The following is a 27,019-nucleotide window of genomic DNA, read 5'->3' as shown; positions in this document are numbered from 1 at the left end:
CAAACCTGTATTGTCATGCAAGTCATCAGGGTCTCTGCAAAGCCATTCTTCTGGGGGGACACTTTGAAAGACCTGCCCTTTCCAGATCACATGTGCTGAGCTGCTGAATTCAAATGAATCCGTCCAGTTGCACAATAGTGAAAGTGAACAGATGATCAAAATTAGGGTTCACACTGCTCTGAAGACGACTGCTAAAGTATTATAAATGAAAGCACGTGCAATTGCCATTTTCTGTCCTACCTCCCCTCGTTCTTGAATTCACAAAACATTCTGTGCTCTAATCAGTCGCTGGCAGTTGTAAATAACAATGTCAGTGGAAATAAAAAATCTATCAGACCTTATTTCCTTGGATTTACAACACAGGAGAATTGTAACGACAGGCTAGAAAATGCAGTGATTCTTTTTTTTTTTTTTTTTTTTAACTTTGAGTGACAACTAAAACTAATTTGTTTTCATTCAGTAATGTAATAGTCTAATCTGGATGTAGAAACACATTCTGCAACCCTTGCATTAAAGTTTCAATCATCTAACACAGGGATAATGTTTTAATCAAATTTGTATTGACACTTTCTTTAATAGTAGAACCTGGGGTACATTCAACAAACCGACACAAGCATATATTAATATATATTAATAGTCTTAGATTATTTTCATGTATTCTTTCAAATTGGTTAATTTACTTCCATTCATCTTTCTATAAAGTAAATAAATTGTCAAAAACACGTATATATTTTACAAGATGTTTCTTCCTGTTGCATTTTCCCTCTGTTACCAGTCTGAGAATCAGTGAGAAAGTTTCCTCTGGGAACACCCTGCCTTGCTTTAATCCAGCATTACAATTATAAGGAATTCATAGAGACCAAAGTAGGAAAATCGGTCAGAAGCACTTTGTATGAGCATTTAAAGTCGGTCAGTAGGAAGGGGCACCATAGAGGTTCTTATAATGACAACTCTTATTACAAAAATGTAAAAGTAATGTCAGTAAAATGTCAGTCAGTTTAATCTTTAATGTTAACCGTAATATCAGTTCTATCCACTCTGTCAGGATCAGTTTTAAAACCGTGGCTGAGTGTTATTGCATTTATTTACGTTCAACACTGTAACCGTAGAGGAGGCCGGGTTTTCCTGTTTACACATCCACACCACGTCCCCATATTGAGCAACTCCTCAGCCATAAGAGTAATTTATAGAAAGAGATGCTCGTCTAAATTATTCCGGGAGAAATTTATGTGTGAAAGGTTAGACTCAATCATCAAGTGTGTAGAGTTTATGGGAGAATTAACACGAAATGCGTTATTTATTGTGACATAAATTGAGTGTGCCGTTGCTGACGGGGCCTCGGCTGAGCTGTCCTGACCGCTGCAGTATATCAGTGCCCAGCCCTGAGATAGAAAGTGGTCCCATAATCAATTTGGCTCTGGAAATGGGCTGTCCTGAAACACACACAGATTAACTTGCTTAAATTATTCACCATGTGGGAACCATCAAACACTCCAGTAAAGATGTAAATCTTGTTTTTCTTTTCGTTTTCTTTTCTTTTTTGGTGTGAGCTTAAGAAAGGGGCATTATTCTGCACGATCAGCATCTGGCAAAGCATAAGGTAACAGGGCTGTTCTCTCAAAGCAGAGCGGTGTCTAAAACATATATTTAATCACTTCCATGAGTACGTACTTAAGGGCCGTCAGTAACTGTACGGAGTAAAAGTCGGGTCAGATCCCACTTGTTTCAATTGTTCGTATGTCTCCAAATGAACTCGCTGGGGCAAAGGGCCTCCTCTCGATTGTCATCTCTTAAATCTTCTAAATGTTTGAGAGAAGTACTGATATTTTTATTGTCATTGTTCAGCTGAAAAGGCTTTAGCTTCCCTTGCTGTAGTAAGTTTTTAACATTCTCTGCAGATAGTCAGCACTCTTGAACATTTTACACAAAGGGTGAGACTGCAGGCAGACCTGTCCTATGTATGGCGCACTCTGAAACTGCTGACAAGGTTAACTGCCCCCAGAATTCGGCCCTGACGAAACGCCAACACTATAACTGTCCACACTAATCAAGAGTGAGGAACTGCTAGTAAGAATAACCGACCTCTGTATTTTACACCATAAGGAACTGCTGACAAGAAAAACTGTCCTTGGAGGTCTTTCTTTCCTTCCTTTCATTTCCTGTTGCACCAGGGTAGGCTTTCATGAATATCAGGTGCTGGGAGAGTGTCGGAAGATCTGAAACACATGTTTTAGGGAATATGGTTCACCCACTCTTGGGATTCATTTGAAGAGTTTGCATATACAGCGATGTAATAAGACGTATGTTATAAATGTTGCTATTTATTTGAGAATTACTTTTTTAGGAGGACCTTGAATGTTCAGAGTCACGCTATGCAAAGACGAAACCAAACGAAATGAGATTGTTGACTGTCTGAATGTTGGACTTTGGCTGTAGACTAAATACAATGTCATTTTTTGATTTTGTTATTCATTTATATTTTGAGGGGTGGGGTTGTGACAGTGAACCGTTAATTAATTACGTGCCTTGAAACTATGCGGATGATTATATTCAAACCATTCTTATATTAACGTGAAACCTTCAATGACATCGAAAGTATATGCTTGCAAAAACAGGTCACTGTGCTTTCACAGTATATTTATTTTAATTTGTCTTACTGTACTGTGCCTGTAAAAGCATTGTGTTCATTACACTTGAATTTTAACTTTTTTGGCATTTGTACAAAACCTTTTGGGTTCAGTTCCCTGGTACTTGGATAATCTGGTACTTAACTATGTCTAAATAAATGCACAAATATTCCAAGAAATACTAATTAAGGTTTGCACGCAAAGGGCTGTTCAGATTTAGCAATAGACCAAGCCAGCAGTCGCATAAATATAACCTCTGTTTCATGGTAACAATCTTATGTTGCCTTTTGAGTTGAAAGCGTATTCATTCATACGTATTCAAGGCAACTGTTTCTCAATAGCATAGCAACATCATCGGGACAGTAGGGAATTACCTTGAACTGAGAGGGTAATCTTGATCATGTCACCTGATTTGTGCAGCTGAGAAAGATATTGTATTATTGTCCTTTAATTTAATTGATCTGATTCAGTTCACTTGGTTTCCTTTTTAAACAAAAGTATACAATCTCTCCTGTAGCAATTTAACTTGATGTTCATTTGATTGTGTCTAATTTTTGTAAAAAAGGCATTCATCTTAAACACATCCTGATTTTCACTAGGCTTAAATCAACGTAGAGAGTTGCTGATTTCGATATTTATTTTGAATGCATTTCTCCAATAGCAACAGAGAACAAAAGGTGAATTGCAAAATTGTTTATAAAGACAAATCTGGCGCAGCTCTCGTGACTTAATTCCCGAAACCTTAATGAACCATAAAATTCCCTCTTCTCCCCTGATTACAATAAAGATTATTCTCTCTCAAACAATTGTCCTGAGGAGAATTCACATTTGTGAAAACGAAAACGTTCAAAAATTGAACTGCAATTCAGCCCTCCAATAAAACAAAAAAAAGAAAGCAGTTTTTCTTTATGGAAAAAAGACTTCAAAAGATAGATCTAATACTAAAACAAGTTACATTCCAGTGCTGTGTAGTGAACATGTGTGGGTAACCCTTTATATGATTTTAATTAGTGCCATAGTTTACCATTTAGAAGGCATTTTGATGTTTAGATTGGATGCCAGTCAAAAACCATGGAAAAAAAAGCAAATGTAAACCTGAAAACTATATGATTATTTGATTGAGTACCATATATCTTTACAGCATTGTTTTTTATATGAATGGCTTTAAAGGATGTGATGTTTTTCATACTTATTCAATGACAACCATGATATGAAATTAGTTCTTGTCACGCTGAATGTCTTGAGCCAGATTAACAGCATTCAGCATTCAAAAACAGAAGACAAATTAACTGTGAAGTTTTCCCCTTCTGTCGACCACATCTCTTCGGCCATTTCTGGCAAATCTTTACACAAGCTTGAGTAAAAACAGAAACACATAATTATACGCTGAACTGTCTGTTAAAACAGCAGTGCAGATCATCTTAATAGCTCATTCTCATTGTGTGCGAGAGAAGTGAAACAAGTGTTTAATGAGGTGAAAGGCAAGAAGAGGGTTTCCTGAAAGCCATGTGCAGACTATTCATTTAAGTGGTATTTTAAGGGGCCAATGTTGTCTTAAAGTCCTTGAATGCAGTGACATTTATGTAACCAGAAATTTATTAGCATGCTTGGAGGGTTCCTTCTTGCCTTGCTGGTGTATATGTTACCGCTCTTTAAAGACAAATAAAAAGTGTGATGTCATTGTGAGCGCTGAACACAGGGGCAAAGATGCAGGAATGAGGAGAGGCGTCAAGTGCTTTTAAATCAGGGAACTGGCATTTCGTTATCGTCTTCCATCTCCATTTTTCTCAGTACTAAACAAACACAGAGAAGCCTGGCCCCTGCAGCCAGACAGGCATTAGTGCATGGTTTGCATTATTTGCTACTACAAACCCTTTACCCTTGGCAATCATTCCCCTCAGACCACCGGTTTTCTGAATGCTAATTGATTTGCTAATGAAAAACAAAGACACCTTGCACTTTAACCTATGACTGCTAATTGCTGCAGCCTTTCTTAAGAGAGGCCTTACTGGGCTTTGCATGTACATTAGAAAAGCAATTAAGGAAAGTCCTGTATAATTCTATAGTTGTCTAAGCCCGAGATAAGCTGCAAGTCAACTGACAAAAGGCGTCCACCCATTCTGCGAGCTTTCTGAGTGAACAAGAGGGCTATTGTTCGGTTTACGATGTGTGGTCTAAATGAAAATGCACTTGACCTGATACCTTGTTGTTGGCTTGTAACCAACTTATCGCCTTCAATGCCAAAAGGGCGGATGCAAATCTATAAATGTAGCTATTATTAACAAACTAATCACACAAAGACCCCAATGGATGTGTAATAGCCTCGATGCATCGTTCATAGATGATATTTGAAGTGCTCTTACTGCTAAAATTCAAATATAAGTCATATTTTTGGGTCGAATAATAAGGAAACATTGTATGTAGTCTCGTCATAAAACTTGAACACTCAAAATTATTAGTTCTTCTTTCCCAAAAACGAATTGTTGCCTGCTGTGTCTTTATTCTTTAATGTGCAGTGATGTGTTCAGTCATTGTGTAGTAGCACTCATCTTTACAGAGATATCTGATCCATAATTTTATTCTGAAATGCAGTTTGTGGCTATGTGGGAAAACAGTCCTACAACTATTTTTGGAGATGGGACATATGTGGAGGAATTCTACAGTTTTAATGAAAGACATCTGGGTTTGACCTACCAGTTAAAAAAAAACCAACAACTATAAAATAGCACTCTGTCAATGACTATTAGGTCTAGTTTTCCAGTTACACTACACCTCAATTGACTAATCTCATCAATTTCTTAGGTTACCATTGCTGTTGGATACATTAATACTCAAATATATATATATTTATATATGAAATATTAGATGAAACCATGTTTTCATGTGAGTCAACCAATTTTAGTGTGAGATAGATTATTTTATTATTCTTACAAATGACGTGTATTTTTATATTGTATGCTGTGTTTCATGTGAACACCAGTATTTCCCTAATAAAACGATACTGTGGTCAGAAGGTGTTATAACACACTGACGCCAGAACTAATCTACCTGTTGCCAACTTAAAGCTGCTGCCAGCACCCCAAGTTGGGATTTTCCACCTCGAAACTTAAAAAAATAAATATGAAGCAATCATTCAGTGTAGCCCTGTAGTCAGTAATCACAAGCAGAACTAAAGGTCAGGACTGGAGTTGTTGGGTTTTATTTTTACATAACCATGACTGGACAGAAATTACACATTTTCTTTAGGCTGAACAGCAAACTTTATATTCCAAGTTGAAAGTATTATTTTATTCATGTCGAAATGGGTAACGATACCTGGAAACTGAAGTGAGAGATTGAAAGAACACAAATGGGCTAATAGCAGATTTGGGACGATACTTATTATGCAATTTGTTTTCCCAGTGGGTGACAAAGGGAACAAAAGAAGTAATCTAAACGCATAGTTAAGCTGGCTGAAATACTGTAATGTCCTCAATGACTCTGTGTTCTCAGCTTACGGATCTTTGTTTCTCATTCAGCGAACGACAAACCCTTAAACAGCCTCACTTAATGACAAAACCTAGAACTTTGCTAGAAACAACTCTTCTATTTTCGATTGTTTTCATGTTTCAACACAAGAGTCAAAATGATTTATAATGTATGTATTCGTTTTTGGTATTGCACTCTGAAACCCAAATATCCAGACACACAACTCGTTCAATATGCATGATACTCTTACAGCTTTTTAAATCAGTTTGTGTTGAGGGAGAACTATGTATATTATCTTGAGTTGTGCCAAGTGTGCAGGTCTGTATATAAAATCAGAGTGCATGCTTTTTGCTGCCATCTAGTGAGAGTCAATAAAGTACCCTCGCCACATCTAGGAGAGACCACTATATCTTTGTGAAAATTGTAATAACTCAGCAAGTATAAATACGACTTATTATAAATATTATGTATTTATTTAAGAAATGTGCTAATGACACATGTTAAAGAAAATGTCCTTGGCTGAACCTTCTTCTTCTACTACTCTGTTTTCTTTGGCTAATGCGCCTCCAAAAACACAAATGCATGACACTTACACAGGTCTGAAAGTGTTACACTCTGCAAATGTTGTACAGTGCCGCAGTAGGAGTGGTTTAAAAAAATAAGAGGTGCTTGTGATTTAATTGTGAGGGGACAAGGAACTCAAAGAAATGGTACGACTCATTAAAAAAACATGCATGGAAAAGCACATCTGGTAAGAAACGTTCTGAGAAAAGTTTGAGCGAGATTTTCTGTTTAACAAGCATTAGATTTTATCTGCTAAATGGATCTAATCTGTCAATGTAGTTATTGGATTTAAATGTTCAAGAATATTAATGATTGTAATATTTAAGAAAGGGATCTAGATCTAGATTCATTCTTTTAGTAAAAATGGGTAGATGTTCGATTTTGTGAAGAAGGCTATATACCAGTCCTTATATAGACCAGTCTTTAGTATATGAAGAGGATTTGACATCTGTATCAAATTATTTTTATCCCAAAGCTATATTTAAAATATTATAATCACTTAAATTTGGCAAACAGGTTTCAGCTATAATTTGTTTTAGATTGATTTGACAAAAAAACGTAAAACATATTTGAGGAGTAATTCATTTTATGGCGTGTAGTGATTAATTAGCTCAATCACTCAGTTGGTTTTCCAAACAAATATGTTACAGTTAAATAGAACTTACTGAGCTGATTACTGTAATTTAGTTAATTACAAATATAAAGTAGCAGTATTTATAGTTTTACAGAGATTCGTGTCAGCCCCTGCTTTGGATTTCATGTCACTTTAAGTGCTCAGATACCTACAGGTGATTAAGATCAGTGTGTGCTGATTGTGTCTTGATAAGGACTGTTTGCAGAACACACTCCTTCTCAAAGATCATCCAAGGTGTAACTTCAGACACATTTACTTGTACTGTAGTATGATTTACAAATTTGACATTAAGATCTTGCATTTGCCTTATTTATGTAAAGATTATTTTAGATAAAGTCCTAATGTGCATCAGGATTTATAATCCCATTGTAATACCTAATTGATCTTTATCAGGACCCTAGCATGCAGAATTCAGTGTTTTGTGGGTTAAAAAAAAATCTTTTGAAACTAAATCTCTGTCCCTTTATTTGATTAGTCTTTTCAAGATGCAACAGATTTCTCGTCACACCTTAGCCATTAAGATTAAAGTCTTAGATTTAAATCCATAATCGCAACGCCTGTTCAAAACCCTATTTAGAGCCTATTCTATTATTAATGATTGAAATGAAATATTACTTGTGATGTATCTGTTCAAGTTCTCATCCAGCTCTGAAGTCATTTCCTTAGCAGTTACAGGCGGAACGGTTTGTCCTCCAACATTTGTCAGTAAGTTTAACAAAATTGCTTTTTGTATCCAGATCCAGGTCAGATGAAAGCTCAGCTGGATGCTCTCCGGGATGCCATACGTCTTCTACACAGATGGGCATGTGTTATAAGGTCACCCCTGATACACACTGCAGTTCAGTGTTCAGCATCATTTGCCCTTTCAGCTTTCACATTATTTCAGAAGGAGATTCAGATCAAAACCCAAATTGGCCATTTTCTCATACAACTATAAAAAGGAAAATAGCATTCCTGGAGAATAAAATAGTATTGTCTTTGTGGGTTTTTAAAATGCCTATCTACCCTCGAAGGAAATATATCCCCCTCTCATTTACAGTTCTGTTTTGAAATGGATATAATTAAAATTACTTTATGCAGTTAACAAATTCTCAGCGTAGGTTACTAATGCTGCCCCTGGCAATCCCTTATTAAATACTGGTGTAGGTTTTCTGTTTGATTTTTGGAAAGTAAAATTTAGTCCAGATGTTCTGTAAAAAAAAAAAAAAAAGTGAATTATGCATAATATTTTTTGGCTTTGTATGTTTAAACCTTTACCCAAAGTAAGCATGTCATATTTAATAGGATGCTTGACCAAACATGACAGCTAGATTATATAGTATTAATGAAAGCTGACTTTACATTTAAATGGACTAATATATATATATATATATATATATAATCTAGGCTAAACTTTAAATTTGAGCATGTTATCAAATTGAGTTTAATATATTTCAATATCTTAATTAACTAGCACAGACCATTATACCATTATAGTTAGATTTCTCATCAGTAATCCTACGTAGGCTGCTCACCTAGCCCCAAAAAAGATTAAGTGTGGGATAGAAGCCAAATACATCCTTCAGCTGGGTCTTAAATCACATTGCCTGCCCACTGCCAAACCCAGAAACTGACTAAGAACTGATCCAAATCCACTGAGCAAAGAAGGAGCAGTGTGTGTGCTCGGGAGACAACCCTGAATGTTATTCCATTTTACTTAAATTAAATCACATTTAGCTTTCATCAGGAAGACCATTTGAAATTGAACTTTTAGTCTATCATCCCACTAAAAAACAATATCTGTCTGTACCGCACTGGAAATAAATGAATGGTGACATTTTAAATCTTGGAAAGGTAATTTATCATTATAGCAGAACATCATTTTCACAAAATCATGCATTGCTCAACCGCTCTGTTTAATGTTAGTGGAAACATAACAGTTCCAAATATTTCTGAAACCAAATTTGTATTCAGATAGGGTAAGAGGCTAAATACGTTACATAAGAATTCCCAGGATATCTTTGAACAAAGGACAACATTCCATAATAAATTAAATTAAAGTTCATCTGTTCATTTTGCAAAAGCCTCACTTTTTTGTTAGCCTATGAAATACACGAGCTTTTCAAGAATCCATGAAACGTCATCTCACGTTTAATATTTGCAATTTGTGTTTGATCTGCAATGTCCCATGCTGGTCGTCTACGTAAAGGGGTATTCATTTCAAGTCACTACATTTGAAGTTTCAAAACATTTTGACATCTGCCTCAAAATATGGGTATCCTTTCTACAGGGTGACTGCAAAGAAGAGTATACAAGGAAAAATAATCACCTCCGAAGATCTTAAGATTAAATATTACACACATTTGCATCGCACATACAGAGGAAATTTTTTTTTTAAAATGTGCACCCCTGTGTTGCCATCTAGTGTTCAGTATTGAAAAAAAGCTTCCATACCAGACCAATGCTGTTCTCTACCTCAGTTCAAGGATGCAATGGGCCAGTGAGAGGAAAATGGTTCTCTCTATGTATTAGTTTACAAACACGCTCACATTCAGCCATCAAAACTTGGCAGTGTCCCCCCTCCTCCACAAATCCCTCCTTTAGAAAGAAATTAGACATACAACAAATCTAACCGGTGACTTTATTACAGATGACAGTGAAAACATGACGAGGGGAGTATATTAAACATCTTTGGACATTTGCTTGAAAACACAGAAATGCAAAAGTACTCTATTTGTGCAAAGCTATAACCCAAAGGACGAATAATTTATTCTTTTGGTTCCTGGAAAAACAAAGCAAAACTACTTTTCTTTGTTCGACCCACCCAATACAAATTGGCAGGGAGTTGCACAATCGCCTTTAGAGAAAAGGTTAAGCTATGTCATGTGGAGACGTATTAATGAATTCATAACTACACTGTAAACTCTTCAGTTAAACTGTTACTTGAATCAGAGATGGATATTTCAATTTTATAGACTGTCAATTAAACTGTCAAGAGAACAAAAAATAAACACTTGATTTAGAAGTTTTACATGACCTTACATATAAAACTTATTTGTGTACACTTCAGTATATTATTCCAATACTTATTAATACATTTCACTCAGTTTTAAACACTGGTCTTCACTGTAGCGTGTAATCTGGTTTTCTATTTAATCACGTGAACATAAGGATCTCCTAACAGTTTTTTCCGTAACAGTTCTCTCTGTACAACAACCGATGAAGCAAACTTAAGGTATGTAGAGAAAACACAACATTTTGCACTAATGTTTGTAATGAAACGTAATGGTCAAAAATGTTTCAGTGTTCACACGAAGCAATGAAATTGATTACAGACAGTATGTTTGAAGAGTCAATAATATAAAAACTAAATAAATAAACAGAAATCTAAAACGGTTTTGACCTTGCAAAGGAAAGTAAATAAAACATAAAAAAGGACACTGCCATACATTTAACAATGTAATGTGCGCTTCTCCTAAACGATCTAACAAAATATACTGCAGTAGTATTTATCACAGGTCCAAAAATGAAAAGGCAATACAATGGCACGTCAGATTTGCTGACATGCCTCACAAATACAATCTTCCCATTCATTTCTGTTCAGTTAACGCTGTTGTCCTTGGTAGTGTCACGCGGAGTTGCTTATAGATACACCCGGAGTTACTTTAAAAGGCCATTTAATACATACAGTATACAGATCCGGCAGTGAAGTCTGCTTAACCCACATTTATTTCATGCCTAATTATGGTTATTTTTTCGGACAATGACGGAGTATTAAAAAGAAAGAAAGGAGTTACTTTATGAGCCAGGTGTAGGACAGTGTGAACCTTTTCCCATCCCTCGCCAAGCGTAATGACAGTAAACAGTGCCACCACATCTCTGTCCAAGAGTCTCTTTTCAACAGCTGGAGTTCTTTCTTCTTTAATTTTGCTTCCAATTTGTCTTCGGGTTGTTGTAGTCAAAATTAAAGTTCATCCTAGATAATGAACAATATAAGGAATGTGAGTAGCAGACACAGGCTACTACTACTACTACTTTAGTAATACTAATTAAAATCATTCAATACATGTTTTTTTTTTCATTTATTTGGCAATAACAAAAACCTAACCAGCAAACAAATACAATTGGCTAGGTATCCCTGCAGTTTTTATTCCCCATTTAGTACCAACAAACAAAACTAGAAGAAAAATATGGGTTCAATTTCTGTTCTGTAATACAGCTGTCCATTTCCATTACTAACACATTTAATTTCACTTTCTCTCACTCAGGTGTATTTCAATGTCCTCTGAATGGAACAGTTTATCCACTTCGGGAATCAAGTAAGATTTAAAAGCGTACTAAGTGAACAGTTGCATAAGAGAGACTCACCTTGATCGTAGAAGAGGGCCTGCTTTGTATCTGCTTTAATCGCTGGCTCAGAAGGTCACCTATGGCCTTTATATCATGACTATTTATATATTCTCCCTCTACGCTTCTCTGTTAAAAGAAGAACAGAAAATACATATTTATTATGGATAATGCATGTTTAGCACATCTAAAACAGGATGCTTCTTAGTGTAGCAAATATTTACACTTTAATCACAATCAACTAATTCACTTCAGACAGAAAAGAGTGCAGAAGACACAGTCACAGAAGGGGACTCCTAAGGCCTACATTTAAATGTGCGATTTAAAAAAAAGTATGTATGTATCCGAGTGTGGACTGTTCGCTTACAGCAAAAGAGTGCTTTTGGATCTCACCTTTTTCGTCCCTAGAAACGGGTAGAACCGGACTGTTGGATAGGCCCGGATTCCTGCGCTCTGGCACATCTGACCATGTGCTTGACAATCCACTTTCCCTGCCCTAACAGTTCCTTTCAGAGTCTGCACACAGAAAACATCCACTCAGCTTCAAATACACTTCAGAAAAGGTCATTCATTATATTCATTCTCTCTAATTCGAAGGGTTAAATGTAGAAAATATTACTCTGGCAAGCATCTCGAACTCGGGTGCAAAGTGCTGACAAGGACCGCACCATGGGGCGTAGAAATCAATCAACCAATGATCCTTCCCATTCAGAACTTTGTGGGTGAAATCATCGGGGTTTAAATCAACCGTGGCTCTAGGGAGAGATCTGGAAAACAAGACATAGCCAGAGATTGCTCAGAAACAGCTAATGTACGTGGAAAGGAAACAGGATTTTCTGCAATATAATCGCTGCAAAAGGTCAGATATCATCAAGGTCATCAGTGTAAGGATTTGTTGGGAAATGAATGATAATGAAATGACTGACACCATAAACACCTACTTCACGTCATGTTAGAAGAAACGTATAGCAAATGTTTTTAATTAAACTGATGTATGCATTCAAACAAGTAAGACACTAAAGAATGAGTGACAGATCTGTACTGATTGTACGGTTATAGTTAGCAATATAGAAATGTATGCAGACACACGTATGCTTGCCCCCCACCCCACCATCTGATGCCAGCTGGCTGAACTAAAACAATATTATTCATTCTGGAAAAGCAATGCAATCTATTCAAATGCATCATTTAAATACATTAACGAATCATGAAAAACATTTCTGATACGCTAGAACCGTTCTAATATTTTTATAAACATGAATTGGCAAAACAATCTTACCCCAACGCCCATACTTTGAGGGAATGAGCATCTCTGTTCCAGCCATTGTAAGTTCTGGAAAAGACACCTTCAGCATTAGTGGTAAGTCCAGGAAATGTCTGAAACATTCCAACTCTCATCAGCAATAACCAAACTGGACCAAACTGGTCAGAGCACTGAACACTTACTGGTACTGATCCCTCCGATTTGAGTTTTGAGGAAAGAGCCGGATTTCAGGATAGGCACGGACATTTTCTTCGTGGCAAAAGGAGTGATACTTCTGACAGTCGACGGTTCCCACGTTGATCATGCCATTGACCACCTAATACAAGATTGGACATGACTGGACTATGCAGGCAAGCTATGATGCTGATAATACGTCAATGACAAGAATATGGGTTTAAAATGTTACCCTGGCCATTCTTTTCCACTCTGGCATCAGGGCCTGACAGGGCCCACACCACGGTGCGTAAAAATCCACCATCCAGGTCTCGTTGCGCCTCCTTCTTTTCACTAGCTCATCGAAGGTTTCTGGAGTCAGGATGACCACCGAGGGCCTGACAAGGTCCTGGGAGAAAACGGGAGTCATTTCAAGAGGAAACACATTCTTGTTCTTCAGCAATACAACTGTGCTTATTTGTGAATTACGTTTGGAGATACTGAAATACCTAAAAAAGTACATTTTGGAGCCTGGGGGGATCGATTTTAGCTACCTTTGGAGAACAGGGATTAACTTCAAAAGATCCCTGAAAAATAAAAGTGAAATCAGCAGGAGAAAATGACTGATCTTTTGTCAGTCTGCTCAGAAGGCTGAAACCAGTTTCAAAGGCTTTCAAGGATGGTCTCAAATCACATTTGATTTAAAATATGTGATTTACATATAGGATGATTGATTAATAGGCTTGGGATATTTTGGTCTCACCAAAATTAAAATTATTAATAAATAACTGGGATTCATTTGCAGAGGACTTAGTACCTGAATAAACTCCAAAATCCCATCAGCAGAGTGGTGTCCTTCGTACTCGTGAATATTCGACTGATTGAATATGACCGTTGTCGGATAGGCTTGGATGTTGTACTGTGATGAACAAACAAATGATTTTATGGTTATAGCACACAAAAATGCAGCATAATTTGAACTTGCTTAAACTTGACTCAGGACATTTAAAAACTCTAACAAACAGTCAGGAAATAAAAGAAAAGGCATATTTTGTTTCGCAAATCTGTGGTGGTGATCAAATCTACACATCCACCTGTACTGTAAATCTGCACAGAGAAAACAAGGACACACAAGCATCCATCTACAGTTTATGGATGGTATCCGCATTGTGACTGGTGGTCCTAATCATCTTTAATCCCCACATTATGCATGCTTACTGTGTAATTTACTGTGCAATAGTTTGTCAAGTTCCAGTCAGTTCCCACAGTCTCTCATTCCCGTATCGCCCTCATCTGCTTTTTGCTAGTTAAGGTGTGGAGATCAAAAGATACGACGATGGACCTCTTTTACTTGCCACCTTTACACTCTAGTTTACAAACTTCTAGATAAGACTGTGGGAGAGGCACAGCTGAGACCACATTTATGAGCCAAACAGGATCTGTAATCCACCAATTTAATTTGGTGGTTCTGTTTGCTACTTTAATGGTTTAATGGTAATTGCTTTATTGCTACTGTGCATAAACTGGATATTAATGTCAAATGATTGGGGCTGGGGGAGGACAAACAACCAATATCAAAAGAGAACAAACAAGACACCAGAACAAAGCACATTTGTCAGTATTTTAGCTGTGGATTAGGACAGCTTAATCTGTAAATTATTCCACAGTTCACTTGTTTGCTTTTACAACATACACACCGTACTGCAGAGCCCTTCGTGAACTGTGCAGTCAAGAGTCCCAAATTTCAGTTGTCCGAACAACTGTTTCGATGCTTTCCTTAACTCTGGCAGCAGAGCACGACAAGGGGGGCACCACTACAGGGAGAAAGGAAGTCTAGATCAGTCTTTCAAAATGCATTGTGGGTAAACAGGGGAGCCATAATGATAAACCAACACAAAAACAAAACTAAACCAAAAAACGAAATACTGTCATCTAAATACTGCGCATAAAAGCTGTGAACTTACTGGTGCAAAGAAGTCCACAAGCCAGGGCTCCTTCTCCTGATTCGGGAAGTTCTCTGGCCTCAAGGTAGTGACATGAGCCTGAACACTATCTTTTGCAAAGGCAACAATGTTGTACAAAACATCCTTTCCTAAAACACAAGATTCATAAGATGCACTCAATACAGCTTCCATTCATTCACTTCCTTTCATTTTCAAATTAAACCACAATCTCTTTAAAAAGGATGTTTACCATGGTGGATCTCAAAATCATTGATGCCAAAGCCCTTGAAGACAGCGATGCTTGGCTTATGGATATAGAATGAATTACACAAGTCCGATTCTGAATGGCAGTCAACCTTTCCCACCTGAAACGGAAAAAAAGAAGAAAAAAAACAAGATTTAAATACTGGTCTACACCATATACATTTTCCGTATATGCTACATCCAACCATCCATCCATCTATCTTCGAAACCACTTATCCTGATGAGGGTCGTGGGGAAGCCGAAGCCGATCCCGACAGGCATAGAGCACAAGGCAGGAATACACCCAGGACCATTGCTGGGCAACACACACATACAGACACAGACACACACACATGGCAATTTAGAGAGACCAATCAACCTAACCCGCATGTCTTTGGACAGTGGGAGGAAACCGGAGTACCCGGAGAAAACCCACGCGGACACGGGGAGAACATGCAAACTCCACAAAGACAGGCCCGCCGAGCCACCACCCATATATGCTACATGTACAATATAAATGGATTCCATATAAAAGTTAAACTTTTGCAACCTGGCAGACAAAATTGAGGCTAGAAATACTACATATTGTATAACTTTCAAAATGACACAACCAAAACAAGAATGAATTACTTACATGGAATCATAAAATATGCCTCTAAGTAAATACTTACTTGTATGTGGTCAGCTTTAAGAAGCGTTTTCAGTTTCTTGTACTCATGTGAACCCAAGTCTTTCCCTCCAAAAGTAAAGCATACAAGCCAGCGATGATGGGCCAGTTTATCCTTTGAGAAATAATAATAAGTTAGACTCCTGAAAAGGCTGAAGGTAGGGTCAAAAAACAATCAGGTTTGTGTTAGACTCACCTTGAAAGTGTCTTTAGTAAGCATCTCTAGATCTGGTAAATGTTGCATAACTTCAGAGTAAATCTCCCTGGCATCCAGGCTACTGAGAAACTAAGAAACAGTCACTTTAGAGCAATGGGAAGACAACAGCTTGAAAAGACAACTTGCTTGACAACTGATAATTCACGTCAACATGATTGCAAGAGCGGTTGTACCATATATCGCAATTACATTTGTCCACCAAAATCAATTAATTCATTTAATTTAAATCGACAACATTACAAAAGTTAGAAGGCGCCATAAAGGCTACATATGTCATAAATCACCTCTTACCAGCACACCCCCTTTTTCCTTCAGGGAACTTCCAGGTGGGAAGTAAGCCGTTACACTTGACGTCACATCGAAACTCTCACATAACTGGGCTTGCGTAGAGCAGTCCATCCAGCCAACATTAACCAGACCATCCTGAGAACAGATTGGAAACACATGAAGGACAACGTTTGACCCACAAGAGCTCAGAATATCGTCTTCATGCACTGAAAGCAAGTCGTCTTCAGCAACAATCCCCCAGGAGTAACTATGCTTTATATTCAGAACATAAAAGTCAGTCCGGCTAGTCAGTGGTAAAACACATTTATATTGTTTTTATTTAATTGCAGACAGAAGACATTATATGGAAAGAATGGAATCCATATCACCACAGCATAAAATACCTTGTATAGATATTTTTTTCCGAGTTACATAGCTGGATTTCATTGCAAAGTCATTTTTAGTATGTGGATGTAATATTCTACATCAAAACCTCTTCATTTCAGTCAATTTAATAGTCAATTTAAATTAATTCCATAATGCTTACCAACATCCCAGCTAATTTATGTCGTGTTTCAGAAGCCAGGCAGTCTATTAAAACCAAGGGGAAAGAAAATACATTTCTCATCTTATTATACAACACAGTTTTTTCATGTCTGTTTAAAAAAAGACATCAATTATACAGTATAATGTTAACCCTGGATGTAAAATACTGCTATACTCCGTGGTGTTTATATCTGCCACTTCTGATCCTATTAATCCAATGAGCACGATGGAGAAACATTAATTCAGTAGTCCGTGTAATCCAGGAGCGTATATATTAATACAGTGAGCCTAATGTCAAATACATGCGGCATTTATGCGTTTGGCGAATTTAATAGTTCAAATGATGCCATTCAGTATTAATTCCACTACATTTCGAGTGTTAACATTGCTCGATGTGGAGGTGGTTCGAATCTTGTTATTATTGGAGAATATTGTCAGTGCAGTGAAGCGTCAAAGCCCGTCACCACAGGAATTGAAACTGTTCGGGAACATTGATGCATGAATAAAATGAAGACTGCATCTATTGTTTGTTATTACACACATAAAGCTCACCTGCTTTAAAGATAAGCTGTGTAACATAGGAAATCTTTGAGTTCTGGCATAATGAGTATTACCTCCTGTTTCAGCACAAAATGTTATCAGCCACCCAGTTCTCGACGCAAATGCGGTTTCAATAGAAGTCAAGAAATTGCCTGATTAGAGAAAAATAAAAAATAAATGTCAGTTTTAGATTATATTTATGTTCCAAATAAATCAGGTTCAGAAAAGGTTGTATATTTTCAAGCATGTCTGCACCTGTATGTGTTCATTGAAGTGTTAAATATTATAAACCACTGGGGGAAACTGATGCACCACATGACTCCTGAAACCTGTATGGTTTTCCTGTTCCTGTTGTTCTGTTGGTAGTAGGATATATAAATAACTTCTCTGATAAGACTACAGAGTTACAACAGGAAGTATACATACTGTACATTAAACACAAGTGAAAACAGGCACCTGTAAATCATAGCGAAATGTAAAATACTTTTAGTAACGATGGACAACTTTCACACATCCCACTGAAGTTCCTCTGGTGTTTCAATGTGAATATTGAAGTGCTGAACAGAACAAGAAATGCATTGGTCCAAAGGTCCAAAAGCTAATCCTTCCTGCATCCTATTAAATCTTACATAAATGGTGACTGTCCTTTTACCACACAAAGAACAACAACAAAACAAACGGCATTCAACAGACATCTGTATAGTCTTCTACATTAAATATTAAAAGCATTGATATTCAATGAGAAATACCAAACAGATTTGTTTGAAACAGCACTTACCCGACCAGAGCTCTGTGACTTTGCTTTTCACAAACTTCATAGCAAAGTTTTGTAGACTTTTCATTGTTCGGTCTCCATAGAACTTTTCTGGATTCTGTGCCGAGCGAGGAATGGACAATTATGAAAACGATCAAAAAAAAAAAAAAAAAAGTAATGTCAGCATTACTTATATATTCTAAGTTAAGACATACTTTATAATTATTATTTTTAATATCACCAATTGTCTAATAATCTACAGACTATACCATCATAATCAAGTGGACAAACAATATATATATACATTCCTCTCACATAATATGGGATAAAGAAGCAATCACTGCTTTTAAAATCAAAGATAAGCATCAACTTTTAACAAAAAGTGGTCACCACCAAATTATATTATTCAGATAAAACTAATACACACTGCAATGTTGATGCGGTAGACAAATTGCAATAACCCCCTGTACATACCATTCCAGCTCTGAACATGTGCAGGCTTGGGTAACTGTTGATGCCTTTACTTCGACACAGCATTCGGTTGTCACCGCAGTTCACAGCCCCAATTCTGATAATCCCATCCATTTCCTTCGCAAATTCTCTCCACTACAGTCAGGGTGTAAATTGGTATTTAGTTTGGATCAACACACACACACACACACACACACACACACACATTTCATAGTAAAATGGGTGAAACGAAGCAATTCGAATTGAAGACGTGTATATTAATCATACTGGAATGCAAAAACAAATGCACATATTCGATGACTGAGTTGTTAGATTGTTTTGTATTTGGTATTGTGGCCGAGTGGCACAAAAATGGTCTCTCTCACCGTCGGTGCCAGATCGTGACAGTGGGAGCAGCGTGGAAAGTAGAAATTCACAAACCACAGCTCCCCAGAATTCACGGCAGCATCTGATACAAGACCAGAAAACCCAGTTAGATATCAATGTAGTATGGAGATCTCAACTGCTAATATTTTATTCTGACTAAAGGCACCCCAAAGGATGCTTACCAAAGTCTCCTCTGTCTAGGGTGATGATCTCAAGGTCATCGTCGTAAATACCTGGAGAATTAGAAAAGTAACGGTTCATCATTCAGTTTACAGTATTACATGTGCAAGATCTTTACTATGAACAAACTGTATTATTTACTAGAATCTGACAATAATGTGTATTAATTTCTAGACTTTGCCTTCCAGAATATGTCAAATAAATAAAAGAGTGATGTATTAGATTAATGTATCCATTACTCTACCCTCCAATATTTTTCATTCAAATATGCAGAGCTATGTGGCACAGGATGAAAGTATGGGGTCTCAAATGTACTGGTTTTTTTTTACGAGTATGAAAAATACAAAATTTCAATATTTTGTTGCTTTGAATGTAATTACATAAATGCCGCCACACTGAAAAACAATACAGAGATCAGCTGAGGCTTACATACCAAAATCATATCGGTAATAATTCCAGCTTTCATATCTCCCACCCTCCTGATTATCCTGCAATCCTTTCTCGCCATATTTGTCATATTTCTTCCTCAGGTCTTCATCTTTTAAAACTTCATAAGCTCTGTTTATCTTCAGGAACTTGTCGTGAGCCTCTTGGTCATTCTACGTAAAAAATGTAACATTAAGTGTGTTAATAGAAAGTGTTGAGGGTATAAAAAAAAATAGGCATTATAATCTGACATGAATAGATGCATCTTTTAAATCATTTACTTACAGGATTTTTATCTGGGTGCATCGTCAGAGCCAGCTTTTTAAAGGCCTGTCGAATTTCTCTAGTAGTTGATTCTCTGGAGACTCCAAGTAACTTATAATAATCTTCATCAGAGGAAATGAGTGATGCCAGACATATTATAATAAAACAGTACAAAAATGTTCTGCTCAGTTTCCTCTTGTAAACACAAAAGGATTGTTCTTTTTGAGTTAGTGACTCCATTATACTGTGGTCCCCACTTATTCTGTATCCAAGATAGTGTGTTTTATTTTCAAACAAAATGCATAATCCTCATCTTCCGTTATATCCCAGCAACTGACATAAATTAGTCTTGGGGAAAAGAAAATGGAAATGGATTAGATAACATACCTGTGGTTTATTAAAAAAAAAAAGAAATACAACACACGTATGACAAATTATCTTGGCTGCTTCACCCCTTAGAGCAAACAAGCCATGCATTAAGTGACCCACCCCTTTCTTTGCAAGAATTGAGATGAAGTTCAGAAAAGTAGAAGTCTTTCACAGAACCTGTGATAATGATGAGAATTAATAAAAGTTCAGGTGATTGAGCCTAAACCAATCAAGGCAATAAAACATAATTACTGCTATTTAATTTTAATATAAATAGAAAAGGAAAAAGGAAAGTTCATTTCAAACCACTTAGCTGTAGGCCTTTGCATTATGGTGCATCAATAATGTATGTACTAATACAAACGTTCATTTTGTACACGTGAATACATACATCAAATATTAAAATCAATCTGCCTGTTTTCCCAAAAGATAAACTTGATGGTGAAGAGCCTTTTTAGGTACGTTCCCACACAACGCTAATGATCCTGTTACTTACATTTGCTATATTTGTGTTTAATGTTGACAGGTCATACAAAGGCTTTGCCATTTATTTGTTAATTAAAACAAAAGAAAGTGCTAGATGGCACAATAACAGATGATCAGATAATGATGTACCGAAGATGCAGGAGTCAACTTACCAATTCCTGTTCTCGATTAACAGCAACAATAAATAAAACATCTAGCTGTTGCAGTCTTAGTAAGGGATACTTTCTCAAAACGTGGAAAGTAAAGATGAGCTTAACACTAACAAGCGATCAGCTGCTTAAATGCGACAATGATTACCTTGTCCTCACCTATCCGGATAAGGATCCTGCTCTCAGTGCCGGTATGCGTGTTTTCATTGCCTGAGAACAACTCTGCGCCGTACCACGCTGATGACGTCAGGACGTTGTATGAGCGCCACGTTAACCACAGTTACAGTTACAGCAGCCAATCAGGCGTTGCCCCTAAATACCCCTGCAGCTGAGAGTGGGGTGCTGTACATGCAACAGGAGATGGGGATAGCTTAAAACACTTGATTTTCCTTTACTGAGATGCTTATAATCATTGATTTTTTATTATTTTGATATTTAAAAGGAACACGTGTGGGTTTTTTGGATATATATTTTCATTTAAAATCGTGGGTTATGTGAACCAACTGCATAAGATATATCCATTATAGTTTATTTTCCCTGGTAGTTCTACCGAAAATATAGTACTGGTTAAGTTGTTTACTTTCGTCTGGCTTTTGTGTAATTATTTGCTTTGAAACATTGAGATTTCACTTAAGAAGAGAAAGGCATTCATCAAAGCAACCAAACGATCGAAAACCAGTTTTAATTCTCTTTAAAAGCTTTGCAAAATAGCTGTTAAAACAGAATATAATCCGTAGTTCAAACATCACAAAGATATGACGAATACAGGGCAATGCAGGAATAAACTTGTTAGTAGAGGTACTTGGGGTATTACTTCCTCTTTACACCGGTGATGACATGGGCCATAGGGACTAGTCTGAATGCAATCAGGGATTACGGTAAATCTTCACACATATCAATGAATCCTAACAATCATGAGACTCAGACGCGGTGGATCAATAACACACAGAACTGAGGAGTTTCCTCAAAAACCCTGCGGAGCGCCAGCCCCTGTCCGCCGCACAAAGATGACGTCACGCCCAGAACACCCCAGCGAGGTTGGAAAGCACACGATTTCCGCCATTATTTGAATTTGACCTGAAATTAGACACGTTTCCTTTAAGGGATTCAACTTGGTCTAAGCAAAGATCCTCTACCAGGATCTTTGATCTGGGTGTACAGTGTGCTGTATATGTTAACGATATCTTGTAATGGAACTGCAAGGTGGGTGTGATGCTTACTTATATACATTAAACATGCCTTGGGATAATGCACATTTCCCTCGCCGTCTCCACACTACCGGTACCTCTACGGTGGTTATAGCTTGTTTCGGATTTCCCTCTCACAGTCCGGCACATTATTTATTTTAGAGGTAGCGAACTTTTACATTATTTTCCAAATCCTTACTTAGTCTGTGGTTTGATCATGTCTAAACCGTAGATCTGCAGTTGATAAGCGAAATACGTTGGATAAAACCTTGTCTCTTATGTAAGCTGAAATGAATGCAATGTTTTTGTGGGTAATTGACACCAAATCACTCAAAACCACGTGGCATGGGCAGCTGTGTGCAGACAGAGCAGGTCAGCAGGAGCAGGAGGGTCCGGGTCGCTTTTCGGTGCATCGGACAAAGGACGCCCTAAATATCTCTTTCTTCCTGCATTTTGGAGTTGACAAAGTAATTGAAAGCTCTGGTTATTCTGCTCTGATCAATGTGTTGTCTCTGTGCGGTTATGTTGTTACAAAGTCTTCTGTATGTAACCGAGACCCAGTTCAGTGTTGTCACCGCTCCTCTGCTGTGCAATTCAAATGCAATGCATAGACGCACATCTATAGTATACCACAGTTCTGTATGCATTTTAATTTCAAATGAAAGCTTTGTTTGAATTTCCCGGTTTGTCATATTATACTTCGTAAAGCAGAGCCGATGACGCTGGGATCTCCGACCTCCCCTAAGCCGGGCCCAGGGGCTCAGTTCCTGCCCGGGTTTCTGATGGGGGACCCGCCGGCGCCAGCCACTCCCCAACCGCGCACCTTCGGCGGCTCCAGTGTGGGTGGCTTGGAAATGAGGTCTCCTCTTATGGCAGGTGAGACTTTTTTTTTTTTTTTCTTCCCCTTTTTTTCTAGAGCTTGATTTTCTGCTTGTTCATGGCTTCCACCCATCCTGTGTGCACAGGTGTTGAACAGCACAAACGCTGTAGTACGCAGGCGTTTTGTAGTGTAGTGCACAGCATGCAAAATGTTGTGTTGGTTAAACCTGAAAAAGTACCCTGTAACCCCCAGTTTGCACAGAAGCAAGGGGATAAGCTGTAATATGCTAACAAATTCTGTGGAGGACAGTGGACATTTTCCTCTCTGATGTACTTAACATTATAGATATTCTGTACAAAACAAATTCAAGGCTTGAGAGTTGAGATTTCAGGTTGGCATGACTGAAACAGCATACGAGAACCTATAGTGGTTATGTTCTATCTATATATAGGCTACATATGTTGCCTTTCCTACAGGTGGATCTCCTCCTCAGCCAGTGGTCCCCACACACAAGGACAAGAGTGGTGCCCCGCCAGTTAGAAGTATATATGATGAATTTGCAAGTCCGGGGATAGGGGCATCCCCACTGAGTTCACGGAAGCAAGTAAGCGATTAACCGTTTAATGCTTTTCTTTAGCTGTGTGACTTCTTGCTGTTGTTCATTCAATATTGTACCCCCCTTGCGTCCCACAGCCTTCACTTTCAATGATGCAGACTCCGCTGTCTGGATTTAATGCAGCCACCCCAGGAACAGGTATTGCTGTTGAAGTAGTTTTACAAAACCGTTTAAGCTTTATCCAGTAAAGAGTGTAATTTATTTGTGTAACTAATGTTTACAATTTAATGGTCCTATAATTGTAGGGTGAAAAATAACTTGCTTCATCTTTAATTTTGTATGATTTAATTTTAAATGTTACTATAAAGGGAACCAATATCCTAATCTCTGACTACAACAAACGCTTCTTAATATTTGGGGCCTTGACCTTGGGAACTACCCGTTTCACTCTTGACTGGTGCCCTTTTTATAAATTTAACAGGAACAAGTGTTTTTAGTCCTGCTACCATTGGACAACAGAGAAAGACGGCACTCTCTCCAGCCCAAGTGGATCCTTTCTATACACAGGGAGATGGTCTTTCTTCAGATGACCGTTTAGATGACACGTGGGTCACTGTGTTCGGGTAAATTTCAATCCTTACTTTCTTTTCTGTGAACGTGATAAGTTGAGTGTTGCAAATACCTTTTTCCTACCTCTGCTACATTTTAATTTATGGAAGCCTAAAGTCAACTGTATGTTTACTATATGAAGAATACTATACCTTTTAGGTATAATGTCATCTTCTTTTTTCTTTTGGATAGGTTTCCTCCTGCGTCTGCCTCTTACATCCTTTTGCAGTTTGCCCAATATGGAAACGTCCTAAAACATGTGGTAAGACACTAACAGCATTTAAATTTACTTAGAATGTTTTTTAAAATCATGTTTTATTATATATATCTTTTTTTTTAACTTTTGCTTTTTTGTAGATGTCTAATAATGGAAATTGGATGCACATTCAATACCAATCTAAACTCCAAGCCAGAAAGGCACTGAGTAAAGATGGAAAAATCTTCGGAGAAGCAATCATGATTGGGGTAAAACCTTGCATAGAAAAGGTTAGTATTTGATAATGTTATTGGTCTGATCAGTGTAGACTATGTTGATATGTAACATGGATATGTGTGTTTTATATTAATATGAAGGTTGGGGTTCCAGATTTGCTTGCTACAATGGCTTATGCTAACATGCAAGTAGAAAAGGTTAATAGTGATGTATTATAGCATTTTACTGTACACGTGGGACAAAATAGGGACCTGTGCTTAATGTCTATGTCTAAACTGTATTGGGGGGGAGGTACATAGTTTGCATATAGTTCCTAAACTGTAGAATGAGTATAATTATCTCCTGTGAACTAAAGTTTTATAAAAAAAAAAATATATATGGCATTTATATATATTTTTTTCACCTTTTCACTTCTTTCCAGAATGTGATGGAGATCCCTGATAAAGGCTTGTCATCCAGCACTATGTTTACACCTCCAGTTAGAAACTTAGGGACACCAACCCAACCTGTGAACACACCGCGGTCCACATCTATGCGACCCCTCACTGCTGCCTATAAAGCATCTAGTAGTGATTACCAGGTATGGTAGAGATTCGTCAATACTTCAATACAACTAGAGTTCTTGAGCCTTGTTGAGAGTTCCATATTGAAGACTGCAATTCAAAAAGAGGTCTGGAAACTTGTATTCTCATAATGTAAGACCCCCTTTTCTTTCTTCTCGTTTAGGTTGTTTCTGACCGACAGACCCCAAGAAAAGATGAGAGTTTTGTTTCCAAAGCAATGGAATACATGTTTGGTTGGTAGGAATTAGACTTTCTTTTGGAAATTATGGAAGATGGTCTCAATTACCAACAGTAACCACCACCGGTTCACTCTCAGATATTGACACTACGACTTGGTTAGTTGTATAACCACTGCTGTCAAACTGTCCTATTCTGATGCAGACAATTTGTAAATACTTGGCACTTTATGTTAGGGTGTAATGTGCAGGGCTCTGTGGACTATGCACTGTGTACAACATGGGTAAGCAATGCATCATTTAGTCTGTAAATTAAGGTTCTGAGGCAAGAACACAAAATCAGAGATATAAACTTGATTGGCCACTTAAAACCATAGAGATTTAGAAAAGTTTTTGTGATAGGAATGATCTTTTAGAAATAGTTTTGAATTACCTTTTTGTAATCTTCTCAGAACAACTCGTAGACCCCTTTAAAAATATATAAAAGGCAGCTTCCAAGTCAAAAAGTTTGCGTAAAAAGATGCAGATTACATGCATTTGTGAAACATTTGATTAGTCTGTATGGTATGAGGTTATATTCAGCACATGGTTTTAAAGTGAAAACAATCAAAATCACTTTTGGAATAAGAGAAGTTGTAGGAAAAAAGAATGCAACTTTTAGAATTTGCATATGGATACTGCCTTTATATGTTGACTTGTTTTCCCCATAATGCTTTTGGGGCTGTGTGTTTTAACATTATCATTTTCTTTTCACTACTCCCTATAAATTGCTCATTCTTTTCCTGTCTTTTTAACACTGTCCTATCTCTAGATATATCAAAATACCTCTGTTGTCCAAGTTACTGTTTTATAAAATGTCTAATAAATACTGCATCACTAGAAGACTAGTTTAAGGTTTTTCCTCCCGGTCAGTGTCCTAAACTCCTGGAGCAAAGCTGTCTGTCCCTCGAGATAAATCAGGAATAGGATTCAACTGTCAGGGGCAATTCAAACCAGAATAGCTGAGCAGCATTATTGATTGAGTTTCAGATCTTAAATGGACGCATCTAGGCACAACTAAGTCTGTAAAACAGTTCCCTTAAACTCAGCAGTTTATAAAATTCATGCAATTTATTATGCAGGCATTTCATTGTGTTGGCATGATGCCTTTTATGTAAATCAAGTTTGCAAGGTTGGTAGTGTATTCCACTTTTTAGCCAATATTGAAAGACACCTGGGTTGACATCCCTTTCCTTCCTCACAGTGGCAAGACCTGTAAATATAATGAGCAATAATGAAATAAAATAATTGAAATACTTGATACTTGATACTTGAAATACTTAATGAGCATGTATCAGCTTGATATTTTTCTCAACCCCTCCACCTTTTTGTAATTAAAAAATCTCCAATTAAAAGTCCTTTTCATGCATTTATGGCTAAGAGAAATGTAAAATATTTTGCATATGTAAATGACCAGATGTTTCAGAGAACACTGTCATGGTTAAAGTGGTCTTTCCATTGTTTTTCAAGGGTTCTTGAAGATGGTTCATGAATGAAGCTGACATTTTTTTTATTATGAATTGTACCTCTTTATGGCTAAGGTTGTCTTTTTTTGTTTTTGTTTTTTAATATATCTGTAGTGTAATATGTAAGCCTTAAGTAACCGGAAAGATAAATGGGTGAGAAGGACTGTGAAAGGAACAAATAAGATTGATTGGCATTGCCATTTTTTGCTTGTAATTGTTTCTTATTCAAAATAGTTGGCTGTAGTC

At 37.2% G+C, this 27,019-nt stretch overlaps 2 protein-coding genes across 8 annotated transcripts; one reads left to right on the top strand and one right to left on the bottom strand.

Annotated features, from left to right (window-relative positions):
* Positions 1-9,894: 9,894 nt before the first annotated feature.
* dnajc10 (DnaJ (Hsp40) homolog, subfamily C, member 10) lies at positions 9,895-21,160 on the bottom strand. 4 transcript variants are annotated; one of them, XM_066688641.1, is made up of 23 exons: positions 21,073-21,160; positions 19,942-20,268; positions 19,664-19,829; positions 19,233-19,283; positions 19,050-19,132; positions 18,688-18,819; positions 18,238-18,331; positions 17,534-17,611; positions 16,921-16,964; positions 16,398-16,529; positions 16,086-16,175; positions 15,894-16,004; positions 15,230-15,344; positions 15,001-15,128; positions 14,734-14,850; positions 13,854-13,955; positions 13,290-13,445; positions 13,066-13,199; positions 12,899-12,952; positions 12,239-12,386; positions 12,013-12,135; positions 11,641-11,748; positions 9,895-11,248 (listed from the first exon to the last, which is right to left on the bottom strand). In XM_066688641.1, exons 2-23 carry the CDS (start codon positions 20,158-20,160, stop codon positions 11,237-11,239), a joined length of 2,397 nt encoding a protein of 798 aa, XP_066544738.1. In that variant the 5' UTR covers positions 20,161-20,268; positions 21,073-21,160; the 3' UTR covers positions 9,895-11,236. The 4 variants fall into 4 exon arrangements, with proteins under 4 accessions (XP_066544738.1, XP_066544737.1, XP_066544740.1 ...); XM_066688640.1 differs by having other exon boundaries at positions 20,928-21,132; XM_066688643.1 differs by having other exon boundaries at positions 21,084-21,106.
* Positions 21,161-21,563: 403 nt separating this feature from the next.
* nup35 (nucleoporin 35) lies at positions 21,564-26,150 on the top strand. Of its 4 annotated transcripts, none has more exons than XM_066688646.1 (9): positions 21,564-22,127; positions 22,823-22,987; positions 23,408-23,535; positions 23,625-23,685; positions 23,969-24,110; positions 24,289-24,358; positions 24,454-24,582; positions 24,951-25,109; positions 25,256-26,150. In XM_066688646.1, exons 1-9 carry the CDS (start codon positions 22,115-22,117, stop codon positions 25,331-25,333), a joined length of 945 nt encoding a protein of 314 aa, XP_066544743.1. In that variant the 5' UTR covers positions 21,564-22,114; the 3' UTR covers positions 25,334-26,150. The 4 variants fall into 4 exon arrangements, with proteins under 4 accessions (XP_066544743.1, XP_066544742.1, XP_066544745.1 ...); XM_066688645.1 differs by having other exon boundaries at positions 21,569-22,127; positions 22,820-22,987; XM_066688648.1 differs by lacking the exon at positions 21,564-22,127 and adding an exon at positions 22,170-22,578.
* The last annotated feature ends 869 nt before the right edge of the window (positions 26,151-27,019 follow it).

The sequence above is a fragment of the Amia ocellicauda genome, chromosome 16 (genome assembly GCF_036373705.1).
Source record: "Amia ocellicauda isolate fAmiCal2 chromosome 16, fAmiCal2.hap1, whole genome shotgun sequence".
Lineage (NCBI taxonomy): Eukaryota > Metazoa > Chordata > Actinopteri > Amiiformes > Amiidae > Amia > Amia ocellicauda.
This window is presented reverse-complemented; position numbering and strand designations above follow the sequence as displayed.

What these genes read in the sequence shown, in the direction of transcription:
- nup35 (XM_066688645.1), top strand. An exon ending in CACTGAGTTCACGGAAGCAA is followed by an intron (nt 23,536 to 23,624) that starts GTAAGCGATTAA and finishes TGCGTCCCACAG; the next exon opens with CCTTCACTTTCAATGATGCA. An exon ending in GAAACGTCCTAAAACATGTG is followed by an intron (nt 24,359 to 24,453) that starts GTAAGACACTAA and finishes GCTTTTTTGTAG; the next exon opens with ATGTCTAATAATGGAAATTG.
- dnajc10 (XM_066688641.1), bottom strand. Translation starts at nt 20,160, where the DNA reads ATGGAGTCACTAACTCAAAAAGAACAATCCTTTTGTGTTTACAAGAGG. An exon ending in ATAAATTAGCTGGGATGTTG is followed by an intron (nt 16,530 to 16,920) that starts GTAAGCATTATG and finishes ATCTGTTCTCAG; the next exon opens with GATGGTCTGGTTAATGTTGG. An exon ending in ACGAAGGGCTCTGCAGTACG is followed by an intron (nt 13,956 to 14,733) that starts GTGTGTATGTTG and finishes TGTTCATCACAG; the next exon opens with TACAACATCCAAGCCTATCC.